The following is a 20813-nucleotide window of genomic DNA, read 5'->3' on the forward strand; positions in this document are numbered from 1 at the left end:
GAGACACTGAACCCCCTACTTCCTCTCAATGTTCTCTTTCTGCTGCCCCAATGCCTTCACCTGGCTACTATAGTATTTCATTCACAGAAACTCTGGAGCACAAGAGAGATATGGCTGACAGGTTCTGGTCCTTTGAGGCTCCAACATTAGATATGATACCATCAACACTGACATACAGTTGACCAGCTGTGATAGGGTCATTCTTGAACCCCTGATAGGCTGAAATGGGGGGAAAAAAGAGAAACTACCCGGCTCAACTGCACAACTCCTCTAGCAGCATTCCTGCTAAAGCAGAACAAACCTCAGAGACACAAATCTTAGATGCCACTGATGACACCTAGATTTCGGTGAATACACAACACATCTGAGCTTGGGTGGCGGCAGCTTTCAGGTTCAGTTTTGGGATTTGCCATTCCACCCTTTCCTAATAATGCATATCTCTCTCCTTATTAAGTTAGATGGAAGGAAAAATGTGCAGGGGGAATACTGGGCGTATCATGCATATTATCATTTATCACAAGATATAACAGAAACTAAAAGGCAAAGTTTGTTTTCATCAAAATAGTCTTAGCTCAATTTCTTCTCATAATTTTTCTTGCTTTTGTTATAGTTTCCCTTCAGACTGGCAAAGATTCAGGCAGGGTCCCCTAACGGTAAAATTTAGAATTTAAAAAATATTTATTGATAATGTCTCTTTTAAAAATGTTTGGTAACCCCAACTAATCATCCAAAATGCAAACTGTAAACATAACAACAGCAAAGGAGTAACAACTGAGTGTGAGTAAGCAGACTATGCACAGATGACAGACTGAGCAAGAGTGCAGGAGGGAGCAACAGAGAATGAAAGACAGGTACACAGTGTGCTACAGAAAGTGACAATTTGAGTGAATACGTCATCACTTTTGGACCACAGCGATTTCAATGCAACCATTTAGGAAACCTCTGGGCCAAATACTAAAACACAGGAGGAGGAATGGACAAGCCTTCTTTGTGAGCATGCTCAGCATGTTGGCATGGGAACAAGGAAGCACAGAAGCTCTGTAGTCATCTTACAATGGATGGCTACCATTTATAGGATGCAAAGAAATTTTCTCTCTGGTCCCTGGATACAACATGTATTGTTTTTCTATGCTTTCCTTGACCCTGGAGGACTGCAGCTGCTGTTCCAAAACTGCCAAAGAAACCCCTTAACAAAATAAAGAAACCACAGTAGCGGTAACACTGGGTTTGCTGGAATGCCCCCTTCCGTCTACCTTGCTTATGATTTTCTTCTGGGCACATCCAACAGGAATGGTTAAGTTTTACCAATCCACATGATAAAGCCAGCACGAACCCAATCCCCTGGTCACAGAGACAGAGTGGGTGGGGGTGAGAGTGGGTATGCGTATGTACGTGTGGCTCTGGGGATCTGGACGCTGCCCTCACTTTGTAACCTTTGCCCGGAACACTGGGGTCGCTTCCAATGGAGATCCATGGTAACTCTAGAAGTGTCATTAAATACTCAGTTCACCAAGGTTGACCACCTCCATTGTCATAGGATGATGCAGCATCTGCAGAAGCGCTGTCTGCTGCCCCCTACTGATGGGGGTGGAGTGACAGGTGCGAAGTAGGCGTGGACTTTAATATTGGGTAAATGGGTCTGAAACAAGACAGAAACATTACTAAGAGAGAGGGCTTAAACAGAAAGAGCAACGTTGCTTTTCAGAAAAACCACTGAGGGACTGAGTGTACATGAGGGCAGGGCAGAGGCTGAGCACAGAGGGGATGTTGAGAGACCTGGGTTCTACTTTGTACCATCCCACGTTATTCTAAAAGACCAAATCAGCTCACATAACTTTAGTAACTACTTCCATAATAATAAAACTGGGGGAAAAATTCATGCTAATCTCTTAACCTGTCCCAAAGGTGTTCCCAGACCTGGAAGAAATTATATATGCTTAAAAACTTAATTTTTTCCAAGCCATTATGGACAATGTTTCTTCTGATATTTAAAAAAACCTCATTATCCTCTTTTAACAACATGCTTCTAATTTTTACAACATAGTTTCTAAATTCCTACTATGTTCAAGGCACTGTGCTAGTTATGTAAAAGGGCTGCAAAGATGGTCAAGATGGAGATCCTGCTTTCAGGGGACTTATAGTCTAGACATGCACATAAATAGCTAAACTAGAGTGTCAAAGTGCTAAGTGACTCTTGAGGATTCAGAGGTGGAAGAGACTCCTGACAGCCAGGCAGGTCCAAAAACCCTAATGTACGTAGGCCACAGAAGATGCTCTGGTTGACCTGCGGCTCTCCGCCTCTTTTGGTGTTGAAGAGCTATGGGTACGAGGCCTCCCCATGGCAGTTATGTTCTCAGTCCTCTAGGTCTGAAGGGAGAGGTGGAACTGAGGTCAACTGGAACTCAAGATGAAGTGTGCTGCTCCTTTATGCACTCAGATGCCATAAGGCCAACATGGATAATTTTAAAGGTTGATTGTAAGGGCCAAATTAACACAGTGCCTTTCCCACAACAGGCGTCAAGCAGGTGTTCCAATAAATGTCTGTTGAGCTGAATAATCCAACATATAGATTCATCCAGTCTTTTATAAGCTCCTTGCTGGCAATCTGTCTTTTAGTCATTTGGCTATACATGGGTCTCTCTATTATGAAGGATGGGGCAAAAGGAAAAGGTAAAAAACTACGTGATCCATTTGTTGCCTTAAAAAAATATGAACCCCAGCAAAACAGTTTGATATGAAAGGAAATACAAATTAAAATTTTAAATCCCATTTAACTAAATATTTTCTTTATGTTACTCCTTTTTTTCCTTTAGAACCAAAATCTGGCATGTGCTTTTTTGACTCTGGGCATGTTACTAGAGAGACTCTGCTGGGAGGAGATCTACTTTTCGTCCCTTCAGTGGGTATTTTCCTACTAAATATCTGGAACAACAGGTAAGAACTATCTACCCTTAGGTTTGCTCTCCATCTTTTTTTCTCTTTGCTGAATGTCCACATAAATATAAATAATCACAGGAATCTAAATCTAAAAAAAGGAAATGGAGGGAAAAAAATAAAGAAAGAAGGAAAGGGTGCTGAGAACACTAGAGCCAGAGGGTGATGCCACCATCTTTACCCTGAGTCTCTTGATTCCAGCCCGTGTGATTTGCTGGCAGTCATAGAGTTCTATCCGCTCAAGGCTGTGACAGCTCTTCAAGTGCTCCAGGGATGCATCTGTAATTAGGGGGCAGTTGTCCAGTTCAATCACCTCCAGCTGGTCATGGGCGCAGGCCCCGTTCCCCAGGTGACGAATTCCATCGTCTGTGATCAGCTCACAGTGAGACAGACTCTGCAGCCAAACAGAGCAAGGAAGGACACTGAAATATTTAATGGCATTCTTCTACCCAGAGGCCTGTGTGCAACCAAAAAGGAGAATTTTCTGGTTTGAGTCTGCAGTATGTGGAGCCATCACTGGAGCCGTGTGGTGAAATAAAGAACGCATACTAGAGTTGCTGGAGTTCTGCTTTTGACAATCAATGCTCAACATTTCTCTGTGTGATTCTAAATATATTTTGTGAATTCCTATAATGACTGTGAAATAGTTGATAAACAAAATATGTCCCCCCACGCTCTCCACACACACATTATTGATACTTTTCTTCTCTACAGGGACAAGTGGGGCTCAAGCTTTTCCTGTAAAAAATTTTCTGGAATTTGGACTAAATATTGAATACCTGGTGCAGGGGCATGCCCAAATAGATAATTAACCTAAGATGACTCTTACAGCTGTAAGATGTGGTCACCTCTTCACTTTACGAGTTTTCCTTAAATCCCTGGTTCCTCCATGCGAAACTCAGAACCCTCGACCAAAACATAGTTTAATGTGCCACAAAACACCAAAAATAAGCCTAGGTACAGAACAGTCAACCAGAATGCTTTCCCACAGTGTTACTGGAAGCAGTAGCAGAGAACGACCCCTAGTAAAGCCTTGATTGGTTCTATTTTATAGGAACGCTTGGTCCCAATGTGAAGCAAACCGTATTTCAGGCCATCTCATCTCCTGGATCTCTGGAAATTTAAGCACTGTTCAGGCTGGAGTGTAATTCATGTGGGAGCGAGAACTCATACTCTCCATGTGAGTTTTCAGTCTCCAAGCATTGATACTGAAAATGTTTAACTTTTCCAGTTTCTATCTCAGTTTCTCCCTTCACACAGGTCCTCCCTTGGTCCTCTGTAAGTTGACAATCTGGAGAAATATGCTTTCCCCAAATGGTAGCCAGGCACCAAGATGAAAGTAAGAGCTGGGTTTTGATTAAATCCAATAGATACATAAAACTTCCACAGTCAAACTCACCAATACTTGAAGTCGAGGACAGTGTATAGAAAGTTGGATTAATGTGCTATCTGTTATCTGAAAGAAACATATAAGTTTATTTTAGGTATAATTCCAAAAAACTCATAGGTCATACCTCATTCTTGACTACACTAGTATTTTAGACTGATGTCCTGATATCGATCATCAAATAACAGAATCGTAAGGCTGAAACCCCATCAGCTACCAGAACCTGTTTTTTGTTTTTTTTTTTAATAAATTTATTTATTTCATTTATTTTATTTTTGGCTGCGTTGGGTCTTTGTTGCTGCATGCGGGCTTTCTCTAGTTGTGGCGAACGGGGGCTACTCTTCATTGCGGTGCACGGGCTTCTCATTGCGGCGGCTTCTCTTGTTGCTGAGCACAGGCTCTAGGCGCACGGGCTTCAGTAGTTGTGGCTCGTGGGCTCCAGAGCACAGGCTCAGCAGTTGTGGCGCATGGTCTTAGCTGCTCCGCAGCACGTGGGATCTTCCAAGACCAAGGCTCGAATCCGTGTCCCCTGCACTGGCAGGCAGATTCTTAACCACTGTGCCACCAGGGAAGCCCCAGAACCTGTTCTTTGAGAATCTACCCAGGCTGGGCTTAAACTCATCTAGTCATCTTTGAACAGGTCTGTCGAAAATTGTTTGTTTTTGAAACAAATGAAAATGTGTTCCCTCATAACTTCCACCCACTGGACTTTGTTTGACCTCCTTAGAACCATCACAGAAGTGAATCAGAAGACACTGCTCCATGAAAAAAATTAATGTAGGAACATCCTCAAAGTTTTAGATATCTGGCCCATATTTTTATAAGTCATGTCATAACTCAGGATTGATAATTGGCATGTCAGTTATTTTCCCTAAGGGTGGCAGAAAGAGGCTGCTGGGTTAACTATGAACATTCAGTAAGGAAGAACTCCTGAAGGAAGAACAGTCTTTTATAGTTATCTTAGGATGGAGAGTAAATCAGCATTTCTTTTCAAATTTCTCTCCAATTCTGAGATTGTTGTTATAATACACATAATTTCACAGGGGCTAAGAAATGGCAGGGGTGGGGGACTGGAGTGGGCGGGCGTGTGCACGTCACTCAGAGGACTAACACTGGAAAGGACGCACAGGACGTTTGGGCGTGTGCAAGAAACAGATGGATGTGAGTAAGTTTCACTTCAATAAGAACTAATAGGGACCAAGTAGTGTCCGGATAACAAGTAATTTAGAAAAATTGGCGTCTATAGTTATTGAAGTATCTTCTCTTCTTTATTTTTACCATTAAAAAAATTCACTGCTCTATCTTCTTTTTAGGAGTCCCTCTTTAAAATTTCTCCCCAGCCAACTAATAAGCTGAAAGCTCTTAAAATTGGTAATAAAAAAAACTCTTGGTAAGAAGCTAAGTCTGCCTGCCTGAAGGGCAGGGTTCCATACAGAGTTGGGTCTCCAGGGTTAATGATGTAAGGGGCGCAGGGTCCAGTTAAGCTAAAAAGGGGCAGTGATATCTATCAGTGTGCTGGGCCTTTAATTATTTATTAGCATCATAACCCTGTAGGTCTAAGGAAATATCTTAGTACCTTTATGGTCTAAATGCCTGAGCCTTCTTTCTCTCCAATGGCAACCTTATTGATGGCAGGTATTTTCCTAGTTCCTTAGCAAAAGTACCGTGAGCGCCTCTGCTGGTATGCCTGGAGGACACCTCAATAAATGCAGAGTCAGCAGTGCTGCAGGCTCCCCACTATACTAGGGTAGGGAATTGAACGTTCTGATGTGCACGTACTATGTAAGTTTCTATCATACTATATTTCTGAGTAAAAATCCACAATCTTACCTGAACACACTCTTCCAGGTCCATCTTTTCAAGCTCATGGCAATTCTGTAAGACACAAACCCAAACATTACAGTACAAACGTTTAAAATTGGGAAAAAATTAAGGTCAGAAAACGAAGAAGTAATATTAAATAGACTGATGAAATCTTAAGAGCTTCAGCGTTGGTGTCATTCTTATATCACTTCCTGCCTTATTCCATTAATTACACATTTTTAAAAGGCCTTTATCACTGTGAAATTTCTCAATTATTCCACACTTAAAGTATCTAATATCTTAGAAGTCCAAGGGAATGAATTTCCTGAACATTGATACTGAACTAATACAGAGATCCTTTCAACCAAAAATAATTTAATGAAAATGATTTCTTTGTAAGCACAGAAGGGGAATTTGTATGTCCTCATCTAATTATGCCATGGCCTGCCCACCGCCGCCCCCATTAGTATTCCATTGATCTGCCTGAAAGCAAATGCCCTTCCCATGTTCCAATACACTGGTCAAAGATGGGGTAATTTTAAATATTATTATTATACAGTGATTTACAAACCACTCCATGTATTAAAATCTTGTGGAGAATACAGAAAATCTCTTAAAACCTCTCCATTTAAATCAGGCTTATATGTTTCTTTCAACATTACTCTCATCCACCAGTTGCATACCAAATAACCAAATAAGCTTCTTTCAAAAGCACTAGGAAATTCCCACTTAGTTTAACTTATAATCTTATGAAGAGGCGGAAAATCAAGTCTCACGAAGGAATGTCATGGTCTCCAATGCACATCTGCCTTTCCAGAGCAGCTGCCTGTAGCTGCAGCCCAAGGATGCTTAGGAACACCAGCCACAGAGATCCCCCCACATCCTACACCCTCAATTCTGCTGCCACTCCACATTTCCCTCATTGCTCATTCTTCTGAAATAAAACAAATCCTGAACAAAACCTACAGAACCTGAAGAAAACACTTACCCTGGCCAGAGTGGTAAAGCCTACATCTGTTAGTTGAGAACACCTTGCCACTTCTAATATTCTGTTAAAAAAACAAAGTGAAAGTCAACCCACTGGTCCCTGAAAACTGGGTTTACTAAAACAGCAAGAATTTAAGAAAACAACCTCTTATTCCCTAAGGACTATATAACACAGAGTTACATTCACAGCTAAGCAAGTCTGTATACAGATCTTGCTACTCGTTTTCATGGAGTCATCATAAAGTGGTCCTGTAAATACCACATTTTAGGGTGATGCAATCAGAAGAATATAATAGAAGCTTGTAGTTAATGCCAAAATGCATGAGAAACGCATTTAAAAGCCTTCTTGATGGCATACTGCTTACCCCCAGAGGGCAGCCTGCTCCTAGAAAACAAAGGAGATGGAGATAAATACTCTGTCTCAGTTAATCTGTTACTAAATTATTCTCTTTCCCTATTTTACATGTAGGTTCACTAAGATTTAAATAGCTTTTCAAAATACTATGAAGGGACTGGTTAATCATAGGCCTGTCCCAAATATGAAATTCCATACTTATGAAAAAATACCCTTAAGCTTCCTGCCTCCTCCCACAGGCCCCCAGGGAGGCCCAGTGGAGAGGGCAGCTGAGCTGGCAGCCACGCTCCTATTCAGGAACTGCTGAACACCACCCTAAATACCGACCACAGGGCTGGGGAATCAAAAATAGTAGCTCTTCTCTGTGAAAAGTCTGGTGGTGTCTGCACGACAGTACCAAAGAACACTGTATGTCTGCTTACAAATTACTACAGAAGTTGAAAAAAAAAAAAAATAAAGCTAAAGTATAAGGAATCATTATCAACTGACAATCAATTAAAATACTGTATCTAATGGGAAAGTATGATCTGACTGAACCCAACTTTTAAGTGTCACATTTGAGAGCCTTTTTTTTCTAACAATAAAATAAATCATGAAGGAGAATGGAGCTGAACATCCCTCTCTTTAAAAGAGAAAAAGGTAATACGTAATATTTTTTAGAGAGAAGACTGGCTACCTCCTCAGCTCCTGAAGAGTATTCTACTCTGGGCTTCCGAGATTACAAAGGCCCATTGGCCAGGTGATTACAAAAAAGTTTTAAGAAAGTTTTTATTGGTTTACAATGATTCTTATGTGTAAGACAAGTGGTTTCATAGGTTCTGGAGCTAGACTGCCTGAGAATGAACACTTGCTCTTGCACTTACTAACTGTGAGACCTTGAACAGGTTACTCGACCTGTGCTTCGGTTTTCTCACCTATAATACAGAGATAATAACAGTGCTTACGTGGTGTTATGATGATTAAATGAATTAATATTTGTAAATAATTTAAAACAGTGGCTAACATGTTTAATATATAGTAAGTACAATATAAGTTTTGTTTTAAAGAACAAAAAAGGTGTACGGGGATTATCCCTATTTATTACAAAATAGTGTGCTGTGTGCTCTTACAAAATCAATATGGGCTTGATACCATGTGCGTGCTAACACAGCATTCTTAGTAAATATTCAGCCAATCCTGTATTTAGGTAGAGAAGAGGAGCCACAGAGAAATAAAGCTCGCTTTAAAAGACCATCAGCACAAAGGGGGAGCTGTTTTTTCTCTTTAAATGCTCCCTGCTATGCACCTGGCAGCATTACTACAATATAAATGATCACAGGGTGGGCTTCTAAAAACTTTTTTCAGAAAGGAATTATATGAAAGCATTAATAAGAGAAAATGCTTTTATTTCTTTTCTCAAGTAATGTGATAAAATGTTGATATTCTTCTACTATGGATAGCCAAGAAGCAGAAAATGAGGACTATTACCCCCTGGTTCAGGCCAATTACATGTAATCAAATGAGGTACCAAGCAAGTAGGTGCGCATCTGAAAGGGTAGTAGTGGCCTTGTAGTGTCTACCTTAAAAAATTCAAGGTTCCAAGGAATAAATACGAGTGAAGGAGGCCACTGACCCTTTCCCCTGATTTTTTGAGATAAACAAGAAACGTTTACCTAAGCCGTGGGCAGTTCTGACCTAAAGCGTTCAGGATGGCATCTGTGATGTTGGAGCAGCCAGAGGCACAGAGGGACTGTAGCTTATGGCACCCTCTGCATATAGTAATGAGACCTTCATCTGTGATTTGCTAAAAAAAACAAGAGGGAAAAACCCATAGTTATTAGTTACTTAGCAGAAGATAAGGATAGAAAAAAGTTACCTCTGTGAAATAAGTGCCAAAAAGAAAGAAAAGCAGATTTGATATTAACCATGTAGCAGACCTAAAAGAAAATGAATACACTTTGTTTCTTCCTTCCAGTTCCTTTTGATTTAGCTTTCAAGAGAATCTGTGCTCATTTCTGGTGCAAAGGGAAGAAGCTATAACAGGGTTCTTTTAACCTAATGGGACTGACAGGACTGGGAACAGATGGGGTGCATCATGGTGTAGGTTCAATTAAATGATTTTAAAACCTAGAAAACAGATAAAAACAGCAGTATTTTAATAGTATAAATGCATTTACAAGTTCAAAATTGATACTGATATTAAGTTACTTTAAAAAAAGGAAACAACCTGTGGATCATAGCTGTAATCTCATATCAACCATAAATCCATTTATTTCTAAATTTTAGTTTTATAACATAAAGACTATCCTACATGGAAACAACCTAAATGTCCATCGACAGACGAATGGATAAAGAAGATGTGGCACATATATACAATGGAATATTACTCAGCGATAAAAAGGAACAAAATTGAGTTATTTGTAGTGAGGTGGATGGACCTAGAGTCTGTCATACAGAGTGAAGTAAGTCAGAAAGAGAAAAATAAATACTGTATGCTAACGCATATATATGGAATCTAGAAAATTGGTACTGATGAGCCTAGTGGTAGGGCAGGAATAAAGATGCAGATGTTGAGAATGGACTTGAGGACAGAGTGGGGGAAGGGGAGGCTGGGACATAGTGAGAGAGTAGCACTGACATATATACACTACCAAACGTAAAATAGATAGCTAGTGGGAAGCTGCTGCATAGCACAGGGAGATCAGCTCGGTGCTTTATGACCACCTAGAGGGGTGGGATAGGGAGGGTGGGAGGGAGGCTCAAGAGGGAGGGGATATGGGGATATATGTATGCATATAGCTGATTCACTTTGTTGTACAGCAGAAACTAACACAACATTGTAAAGTAATTATACTCCAATAAAGATGTATAAATAAAAAAGACTATCCTAATTTAATGGAGATAAATAGTTGTATCCAACTCCAATATAATTTTGTATGTTTTAAATTATTATTTTAAAATGAAAAAAGAACACAAAAGATGTTACATTAAAAAAAAGATGTCATGTATAAACATCTTAACATGTTGGATATGATCAGCATTTTAATTTGTCCTGATAGATTTGCTAATTTTGTGTAAGCCTCAGAATAAAGCTCTCCTGTCATTTCTGTTTAATCAAACAGTATTCTTAGGTTGCAAGGACAACTGAAAATAAAATCAAACTTTAAATATTCACTGCTTAAATCAGTATGTTCTCAGTATTATAGAACTGAAACAACATACAGATGAAAAATGGATGCTAAGGCAGATACAAGATCTGTCATGAGAATAAACTGATGAGGCATATACACATGTAGAAGTACCTTAAAAAAGTGCCACACAAATGTGACGTATAGTTATTACTAAACAAGGATAACTGAAAGAAATGTAAATAAAGAGAGAAGCAGCAATCCATAAACATGCATATTTAGCACGTCAATGGAGTTTGTGTCACACATTATTAACAAGATACTGGGAGGGTTGTGCTGCCTTTTCTTTCTTAATGTTTTGAAGTCTATAAGGGATTACTGAGGAAGAAAGTCATATTACCAATACTTTAAATTGTTAAAAGAGTAAAATCTACTAAACTTTTATGTTTTCAAATTAGTCAAGAAAAAGAGACTGCATTAAGTGTGTACTTTGGTCACTTCAATAGTTTTGGGCAGAAACTTCAAGAAGTCTCATGAATGCTGAGAGTCATTTCATCACACTGTACAGAATGACAGAAGGAACGACTCATGCCCTAAGATCTGGGTGAAGGTAAACAGTAAAATAAACATATGACAGAGCTGGTTCTTTATGCTTACCAATTGGTTTCTGTCTGCTGGAAGGGTAAAGGAAATGAAACTAAAATGGCAAACGGTAGGTATGGTATATATGTATTTATATGTATGTGTGTGTGTGTGTGTGTGTGTGTACGTAACACACACACACATATACAGAGTGCACATGTGTATATTTATGTATGTATATAAATAAAATCTGAAGATGTGCAAGAACAGTTTTTTTCCTATCACTGTAAGATGATGGTTTCGTGTTTACAATAGCTGTGTAAGATCTTTCTTTCAGGCCAAATATTTGTTTCATAAATGAAAGTAGGCAAATTCTGGTAGTTAGCAACTATGGAAATCAAAATATCATTCCTTTAACTCAGTCTCTAGGAGCCTCTGAAACAGATCGCTATCAGCACCATCCCTTAAGGGCTGGAAGCGCAGGGTGCCTAAATTGCACAAAACGTGGCCCTGTATGTGTCACCTTTAAACTAAACAACCACTATGCTGTAAAGTTTCAGGTGACCAAACAAGAAGGGGAGAGTATTATACACAGAAGGCTTAGCAAAAACAAAGAACACCCTCACCAACTTTTTTCATTGCTATGAGAGGCTCTCACTCCAAGGCAACACACATATGCAATTTTCAAGGCAAGAGGGAAAAGCTAAAGGTGTATTGTCAATGTTCTAGGATCCTGAATAGTTTCAGCAAATTCTCTGAGCAAAATTCAGGGGGTTTGGGATAGACACAAAAAAGCTGATAGTCTAAACAAGCCAAATGCGAACTACAAATACTACTTGAAAATAATTTAAAGGGTACATTTTGCTTGTCATCTGCTTATATCAATGATTCCCAATAGTCATTACTCACTGATAGATGTTAGTCGGTGTGCCTGCAATTAATTTACCAAAAATATTTTAAATGCCGAAGTCTGTGAATAATTTACTTCTAAAAAGTAGAGTTTTCTTAAGTAGAAGAGAAAGGGGTGGAGCTACAGTTTAGCTTATTTGGAGTTCTGTATAAGCTACCCTCTATCTCATCTATGTCAAAGCCCCTAGGGGCGAGTACTGTTGAGCATCTAAAAAATCATCTATGATTACTGCGTCCCCAGGGCTGAAGTAGACAAACTACTGGTCTTTATGACTGAAACTCTTACAATAATATTATTGAAATGAATTACTAATACAGAAGAGTTGTGGGAAGGACTGCTTACTAAGCAAGTCTGCAAGTTCAAAGTCACCAGTTCAGGACAGTGTGCACCTATGTACTTGAGAGCTTCATCTTCTAGCTAGAAAGATTAAAAAGAGAGAAGAAATTATTACTGACATTGTTTAAAATCTTTAAACCTTAAATCTTAAAGATTTAAGAGTGTACACATTCGTCAACCCATTCTAAATATAGCCAACCAACTTTCAAAGGAACAAATGAACCAGAAACAATGAACTATGATCATATAAATGTGTAATTCAAATGATTAGTACAGTTATCAGTATTTGTTATCAGTTCCAACCACGTCAAATTCATATTATCACCAAATCAAGGGAAAGATAAAATAAACATTGCCTAATGTTTATGGATTTTTCTTCTGATAAATTAAAGATGCCTTGCAGCATTTTGCTGAGGGATTTTGAAACTAAAATAACTTTCACATTGCTAAACTCCCTGTAAAGTTTCTTAACAAACTTTTGGGAACAGGAGCTGAGAAAGAAATCTGTAGTTATCTGCTGCTGGAAGATCAGTGCTATGCGTACAGTGCGGAGAACAGATGGCAAGTAATTGACTATAATCATGCATCCCAATCAATATTTTTCAGGATTCCATAAATAACCAGGAGCTCAAGTTGTTGTTTTAAGGCGGTCATACTTTCAAAGCTCTGTTTCAAACCGTGAAAATCTTCCCTTCATGGTGAAAGAATGAGGGCATTTTTTAATAGAATACAAGGCATGGTTTTAGCAACCATTAATAAAATAAGGTAATAAGAGCCTAGCCCTACTTTGTCAGTCACTTCTAAACCCACTCTTGATCATTTCCTTCCAGGTGTTGTTACCATGTCAATTCCTTTTTTTTTTTCCACTGTAAAACACTGAGATACTAAAATTTTTAATGACAAAATATGTTGGATTTGTGATGTGACTGGCAGGAAATAAGCATCAACACTATAAAATGTAGGTTGCTGTATACTTGGCACATTTAAGAAAAGCTCTTGGTAGTTAAACAACTAGTGGAAACTGCCAAGACTGTCTTCCTTGCCTATCCAGTTCAAGTTCTCAGGCAGTGACAACATGCCAAGTTGTCTTTTCAGATTAAATTACATGAAAACCTTCTTGCCTGTGGCACCTGTTCCGTATTATGATTTTGTCTCCCCATCTTGCCTCCCCTCAAACATTTATCTTTGGTCAGGCAGGTGTTAATTCTTCTATTTTTTCACTCTAGGGAAAACCCTTTAATTTTTGGTAAGCATGGGTCTTTGGTCAGTAATACACAACAACTACGTATCTCTCAAGCCAACATCTTGGGCTGCCCACCAAGTTCATGGTGCCTCTATCATTCACAAGTAAGACAGGGAGTATTACCTGTGTGCAGCCTTTTAAGAATAAGGCTTTAAGACCTCCACAGCCTCTCACTAGTGCTTGGATACCATCCTTGGTTACTTGGTCACACCAGGAAATGTTTAATTGCTCCAACAGTGGACATCCCTCACTTAGGATAAAACAAAATGAAACAAACATATGACTAAATCCAATTCCAAAGGCACCAAAGTCTCATTTTATTGGCCATCTAGTTGGGGACATATTTACTTAATGTAGATTTAGAATACAGGCAATTCTGCAACAAAAGGTGCATTTATCAACGCTTGTGGTGTTCATGTGGGACTACATCACTAGGAGGGCTAGCTCAAATCCACCTTAACTAACAAGCTCAAGCACAATGCTGTTTTTCAGATACATTAGATTTTCATGGACGTTTACACTTTTCAAAGTATATTCTTTTTGCACTTATCACAAATTTAACGGTCTCTATATAGGAAATGGAAATTAAGCGACTTGTTCAAGTTAACAGAGTAATTAATGAAGAATCAGATTCAAACTCAATTTCTCTATCAAATAATTCAAGTACTTATCAAAGTAATAATGAGGCCATTTAAACTTTTATTTAAAAAATTACAAAGGATCTGTAAATTTTCTCTCTTGGGAAGTATCTAGGGTACAGTTTCCACAGGCTGAATTTAGGATATATTGTATTAGATCTCTGCCTTCTATCAAACACTAGCTTCATCTTTGATCTTTGATTTCACATTTAAACTATGGAAGAATCCCAAGCTCTATGGCATTCTTTGGAAAATACTGCTTTAATTGTTTTATAAAATTAAGCCAGGGGATCTTGGTTCAAGTTCATTCTTCAACATTAATAGTGTGACTTCAGGCAAGTCACTTCGGGAAGCCTGACAGAACCTCTCTTAAACCAAGATTAGCAGTAGCCCTTCTATGTTCTCCCCAAACTAACGCACTCATTTCTACCATAGCGCTTATCCCGCTGTAATACGACAACACATTTAGTTTTTTTTTTCTTCTACAAGACTCTGAGCAACTTAAGGGCAGCAACAATATCTTATTCAGTTACCTCCCATGGTTGAATCACAGTACCTGGCATTCAAAAATGTTTTAGATTTTTTTATCTGTAAAGTGTCTGTCCTATCTACCTCACAAGATTTCAAAATAAATGAGATCATTTATGTGAATTACTTATGAACTATAAACACTGTTATACTATCTTATTTATTATCCTACACCAGCCATAGATACATGTGTTCAATGCTCATAAGGAAGGTATAGAAGGAGACACATTTTCAGATTACTTACACTCTACTTAACTAAATTTACATTTCGTCTTTTAATGGCTTCATTCTTACTCTTCATAAATGTAACTAATACATGGCACCATGATCTTTTATAAAAGGCTGATAAAAAAGTAAAAGTACAAAGACATTGGGCATTTCACCCTCCTTTTAAGATATATCTTTTTGTAATGTACTTTTAAAAAATACAGTAACATTAATACAATGAAAACTTACTGAGCACTTACTATATATACAGAATCCTGCTAAGCACTTCATTCACGTACAAACTGTACTGTTCTGTTCAAAAATCCTAGTTACCTCTATCATTTCACCTGAATGTGTCCTGTAATTTGGGCAAGTAGTAAAACAAAAGATCTATTTTGAACTACAGTACGTATCTACAAAACATAGTTTCCTTCAATTCCAACTTTATTTTAGTTAATAAAAAAATAAGTATCTGTTCTGATTATTGGACATTCTTGTTGTAAGAAATTTACCTCAGAGCTTTTAGAGACATGTTTGTTATTGATGTACAGGAAGCCAAGTCAAGGTGCCTGAGTTTGGAACAGAACTTGCTAAGGCTAGTACATGTACTGAAAAATGGAAAAAGGAGAAAATAATGAATAAACAAATAAGAACACATCCTACTAAGGATATTAGTATGATATACCAATATCATACACAATTCTCAATAAACAAATAAGAACACATCCTTGGAATATCATACATGACTCTCATGTGTTACAAGAACTGTAAAATTTCCATACCCCAAATAAAAGCAGTTATAAATCCAGGGACCTTTCATGCTGAGGAAGAGGCAGGTTCACAAAGGATAAAAAAAAGCTGTACTGTTTATGAGAATGTGCGTGAGAGGAAGATGGTGCCTGATTCACATTTGGAAATGTTAGTAGCTATTGACAGCAAACTACATTTGTGCTGATAAGAGATCTACATGCATTTTGCAAATTCAGGAACACCAGAAAGCTAGCTAGTACCTGCCAGCAAGTGGTGAAACATGAAGCCCAAAACCTCTGTCTCTGCTCTTTCACTTAAATCTCTTTCTGCTCAGATAACCTTTTGCATGGCAGTAATGAAAAAATTGGATTTTTGCAAGGTATACAGAGGATGGACCAGTGTTGGGCTGAAACAAACTAAGTTATGTAAATTACTGCCTGCTTTCCTTTATGAATTCCTTAAAGGCTCTTTGCCCACAGTGGTCAAGTTCCTCATTTAAAATTTTTTTTAATTACAGAAAATCTCAAATATACTCAAGAATGAATAACAGAATGCACATGTACCATCATTAAGCTTTGACATTTATCAATATTCTACTATTGCTATTTCATCTATTTTCCTCCTTTCTTTGTTCCAGTATTTTACAGCGAATCCCAGACATATTATTTTACCTGTAAATATTTCAGGACATATTTCTAAATAAGAATTTTAATTCCTTAATGTCTGACACCCAGTCTGTGTTCAAGTTTCCTCAATTGCCTCATAAATGCCTTTGTCAAATTGCCTCTTGTGGTTTTATTTTGCAATTTTGTAATGAACACTCTTTCTTGTGTTTGTTAACCATTCATCTCTTTTCTTGGTGAAATGTCTAAGTGCTCAGGCCTTTTTTCTTCTTTTAATTAATTAATTAATTTTTTTGGCCACGCAGCGCGGCATGCAGAACCTTAATTCCCCGACCAGGGATTGAACCCGTGCTCCCTGCAGTGGAAGCACCGAGTCTTGATTACTGGAACGCCAGGGAAGTCCCAGGCCTATTTTTAATTGGATTGCCTTGTTATTGATTGTAAGAATTCTCTATATATTCTTGATACACTTCTTCTTTAATTTCTCTCAGTAATGTTTTATAGTTTTCAGAGTAGAAATCTGGCATTTCTTTCGGATTTATGTTATCTGCCAAAAAAGACAGTTTTACTTCCTTCCTATTGGTATGCTTTTTTTTTTTTTTTTTTTTTTTTTTGGTAAACTTACTGCATTGGCTAGAATCCCCAGTAGAATGTTGAATAGAAACTCACTTTGCTCCTGACTTTAAGGTAAGGCATTCAGTCTCTCACCATTAAGTACATTGTTAGCAGTAGGTTTTTCATGGAAGCTTTTGATCAGATTAAGGAAACTCCCTTCTATTCCTAGTTTGTTGAATTTTTTTTTTTTTTTGGCTGCGCCTGGAGGCTTACAGGATCTTACTTCCCCAACCAGGGACCGAACCGGGGCCCTGTCAGTGAAAGTGCTGAGTCCTAACCACTGGACCTCCAGGGAATTCCCTGTTTAAAATTTTGATCACGAATGAGTGTTGCATTTTGTCATGTGCTTTTACTGTATCTAATGATGTATTAGTTATCTACTGTTGCAGAGCAAATTACCTCGGAAATGAGCAGCTTAAAACAAGAATTATTTATTATCTCATGGTATTCATGGATCAGGAACATAGGCACAGGCAGCTTAGCAGGGTGACTCTGACTCCGCGTCTCTCACAAGGCTACCATCAAGGTACTACTGGCCACAGCTGCAATCATCTCAAAGGTAACTAGGTACAGATTCCCTTCCAAGCTCATTTAGGCGGATGTTGGCAGACCTTAGACGATCTAATTCCAAGCTTACTCATTTGGTTTTTTTTAAATTAACTTTTTAAATTAATTTATTATTATTATTATTATTATTAATTTATTTATGGCTGTGTTGGGTCTTCGCTTCTGTGCGAGGGCTCCCTCTAGTTGTGGCAAGCGGGGGCCACTCCTCATCGCGATGCGCGGGCCTCTCACCATCTCCCGTTGCGGAGCACAGGCTCCAGACGCGCAGGCTCAACAATCGTGGCTCACGGGCACAGCCGCTCCGCGGCACGCGGGATCTTCCCAGACCAGGGCTCGAACCCGTGTTCCCTGCATTAGCAGGCAGATTCTCAACCACTGCACCACCAGGGAAGCCCCTCATTTGGTTTTTGATAGAATTCAGGTTCTTGCTGGCTGCTGGCCAGAGACCTCAGTTTCTTGCCACATGGACCTCTCCACAGAGCTACTCACAACAGGGCAGCTTGCTTCCCCAGAGCTGGAGAAGAAAGTAGAGCAAGATAGAAGTCACAGTCTTTTTGTAACCTAATCTCCAAAGAGATATCCAATCTCTTTTGCAGTATTCTATTGTTAGAAATGAGTCACTAGGTCCCGCCCATGCTCAAGGGGAAAAGATTACACAAAGGTGCAAATATAAGGAGGTAGGGATTATTTGGGGGCCATTTTAGAGGCTGCCTATCATAGTGAGATGATCATGTGGTTTCTGTCCTTTATTCCAGAGGGCAGTAAACCTCACCAGCTGCCTATTTTTATATGGCCGCAAGTCAAGAATGGTTTTGGCATTTTTAAATGGTTGAAAGAAAATTAAAAGATACTATTATGTGACATGTGAAAATTAAATGAAACTAAAATCTCAGCACCATGCAATAAAGTTTTATTGGAGCACAGCCATGCTCATTTGTTTATGTATTGTCTGTGGCCACTTTGTAAAACACTGGCAATGTTTGTAAAACATTGGCAGAGTTGAGTAGCTGTGACAGAGACCATATGGCCAACAAAGCCTAAAATATTTCCTTATCCAGCCCCATAAAGAAAAAGTTTGTTGATCTCTGCTTTATTCTACTAATTATTATGAACTATTACATTAACTGATTTTCAGATGTTAAACCACACTTGTATTTCTGGGATAAATCCCACTTGGTTAAGATCCAACCCTTTTATATGTTGCTGGATTCAGTGTGCTAAAATTTTGTTAAGTATTTCTGCATCTCTGTTCCTGAGGAATACAGTAGTTTCCTTTTATTGTGATATCTTTGTTTGGCTTTGACATCAGATATTTTTGGTATCAGAAAAATATTGGCCGGATAGAACAAGTTATGAAGTATTTCTTCTTTTATTTTATGAGTGAGTTTGAGTATTGGTGTTATTTTTTCTATAAATATTTGATGGACTCACCAGTGAAGTCATCTGGGCCTGGGCTTTTTTTGCGGGACAATTTTGAATTACTGAATTTACTTGCTATAGACCTATTCAGATTGTCTATTTTTCTGTTGAGTCAAATTTGGTAATCTGTGCCTTCGCAGGAATTTGTCCATTTCACCTAGGTTGCCTGAATTGTTAGTATGAAGTTATTTATGGTATTACCTGATAAACGTTTCATCTGTCTTTTGGCTAAAGTACTTAGTTCTCTCCTTCATTCCTGCTTTTGATAGATTATCAAAAAGAGTCTTCTCTCTTATTTTCTTAGTCTAGGTTTGTCAATTTAAAAAACTTTTTTCAATGAACCAGCTCTTGGTTTCATTGATTTTATGACTGTTTTTGTTTCCTATTTCTCTGATATCCAATCTAATCTTTATTTTTTCCTTCTTCTTTTTGCTTTGGGCTTTGCCCTTCTTTCTATTTTCTTAAAGTTGAAGGTTGTTACTGATTTGAGCTTTCTTTCTTTCCTCTTTTGTGATATAGGAATGCAGAGTTGTATCATTACCTTGGCTGAATCACATAAATTTTGGTAGCTTTTCATTTTCATTCAGTTCAAAATTATTTAGAAGCATGATGCTGAATTTCCAAATACTTGAGCTTTTCCCACATTTTGTTCTGTCATGAATCTCTAGTTTAATTCTCTAGTTCTGGTCAGAGAACATATTTTGAATGATTTTAATCTTCTTCAATTGATTAAGACTTGTTTAGTGGCCCAATCTATGCTCTATCCTGAAGAATGTTCCAGTATGTTTGTAAAGAATGTTTATTCTGTAATCACTGGGTGGAGTGTTCTATCTGCATAGTATGCATTTTTCCATCTGTTTACTTTCAACCTATTTGCGTCTTTGAATCTAAAGCATGTCTCTTTCTTGTAGACGGCACATATTTGCGTCTTGCTTTTTTTTTTTTTTTTTTTTTGGCTGCGTTGGGTCTTTGTTGCTGTGCACAGGCTTTCTCTAGTTGTGGCGAGCGGGATCTACTCTTCGTTGCAGTGTGCGGGCTTCTCATTGTGGTGGCTTCTCTAATTATGGGCCACCGGCTCTAGGCACACGGGCTCAGTAGTTGTGTTGTGGGCTCTAGAGCGCAGGCTCAGTAGTTGTGGTGCACGGGCTTAGTTGCTCTGTGGCATGTGGGATCTTCCGAGACCAGGGCTCGAACCCACATCCCCTGCATTGGCAGGCGGATTCTTAACCACTGCGCCACCAGGCAAGCCCCGGGTGTTGCTTTTTAATCCATATTGATAATCTGTCTTTTGGGTGAAGAGTTCAGTCTGTCTACATTTAATAAAATTATTGATATGGTTGGATTTTCTCTCCCATTTTGCAATCCTTTTCTATTTGCTTCATGCTTTTTTTGAGTTTGTTTTTCTGTGTCTCCTTTACTGTTTTCTTGTTTTAAGTGTACTGTTTCAATTCCTCTGTTGATTTTTTACCTTTTTTTTTCTAATTATTTTCTTATAGTCTGCTCATGGAATACAATATGTATCTTAATTTACCACAATCTATTTCAAAACAATAACTTAGGGACTTCCCTGGTGGTCCAGTGGTAAAGAATCTGCCTTCTAATGCAGGGAATGCAGGTTCGATCCCTGGTCAGGGAACTAAGATCCCACATGCCACGGGGCAACTAAGCCCACGTGCCACAACTACTGAGCCCATGAGCCTCAACTAGAGAGCCCGTGTGCTGCAAACTACAGAGCCCACGTGCTCTAGAACCCACACTCCACAACTAGAGAGAGAAAAAAACAACCCGCATGCCACAACTAGAGAGAAGCCCATGCACCACA

The 20813-nt window shown here is 38.6% G+C and overlaps 1 protein-coding gene across 4 annotated transcripts in view; it reads right to left on the reverse strand.

Moving 5' to 3' along the window:
* FBXL20 (F-box and leucine rich repeat protein 20) overlaps positions 1–20813 on the reverse strand; it is a 115766-nt gene that overhangs the window by 5253 nt on the left and 89700 nt on the right. For 2 of the 4 annotated variants that reach the window (XM_082373495.1, XM_082373494.1), the window contains exons 7-15: positions 15530–15625; positions 13768–13894; positions 12408–12482; positions 9119–9249; positions 7113–7173; positions 6152–6196; positions 4334–4390; positions 3116–3328; positions 660–1639 (exon numbers count right to left, since the gene is read on the reverse strand). In XM_082373495.1, the coding sequence (XP_082229621.1) occupies positions 1532–1639; positions 3116–3328; positions 4334–4390; positions 6152–6196; positions 7113–7173; positions 9119–9249; positions 12408–12482; positions 13768–13894; positions 15530–15625 (913 nt within the window). In that variant the 3' untranslated portion in view covers positions 660–1531. Of the gene's footprint in view, positions 1–659; positions 1640–3115; positions 3329–4333; positions 4391–6151; positions 6197–7112; positions 7174–9118; positions 9250–12407; positions 12483–13767; positions 13895–15529; positions 15626–20813 lie in introns of those variants that run through there. The other 2 variants (XR_014238682.1, XM_082373496.1) reach the window with 2 other exon arrangements.

This window comes from Balaenoptera borealis, assembly GCF_965194805.1.
Source record: "Balaenoptera borealis genome assembly, chromosome: 20".
NCBI classification, from domain to species: Eukaryota; Metazoa; Chordata; class Mammalia; order Artiodactyla; family Balaenopteridae; genus Balaenoptera; species Balaenoptera borealis.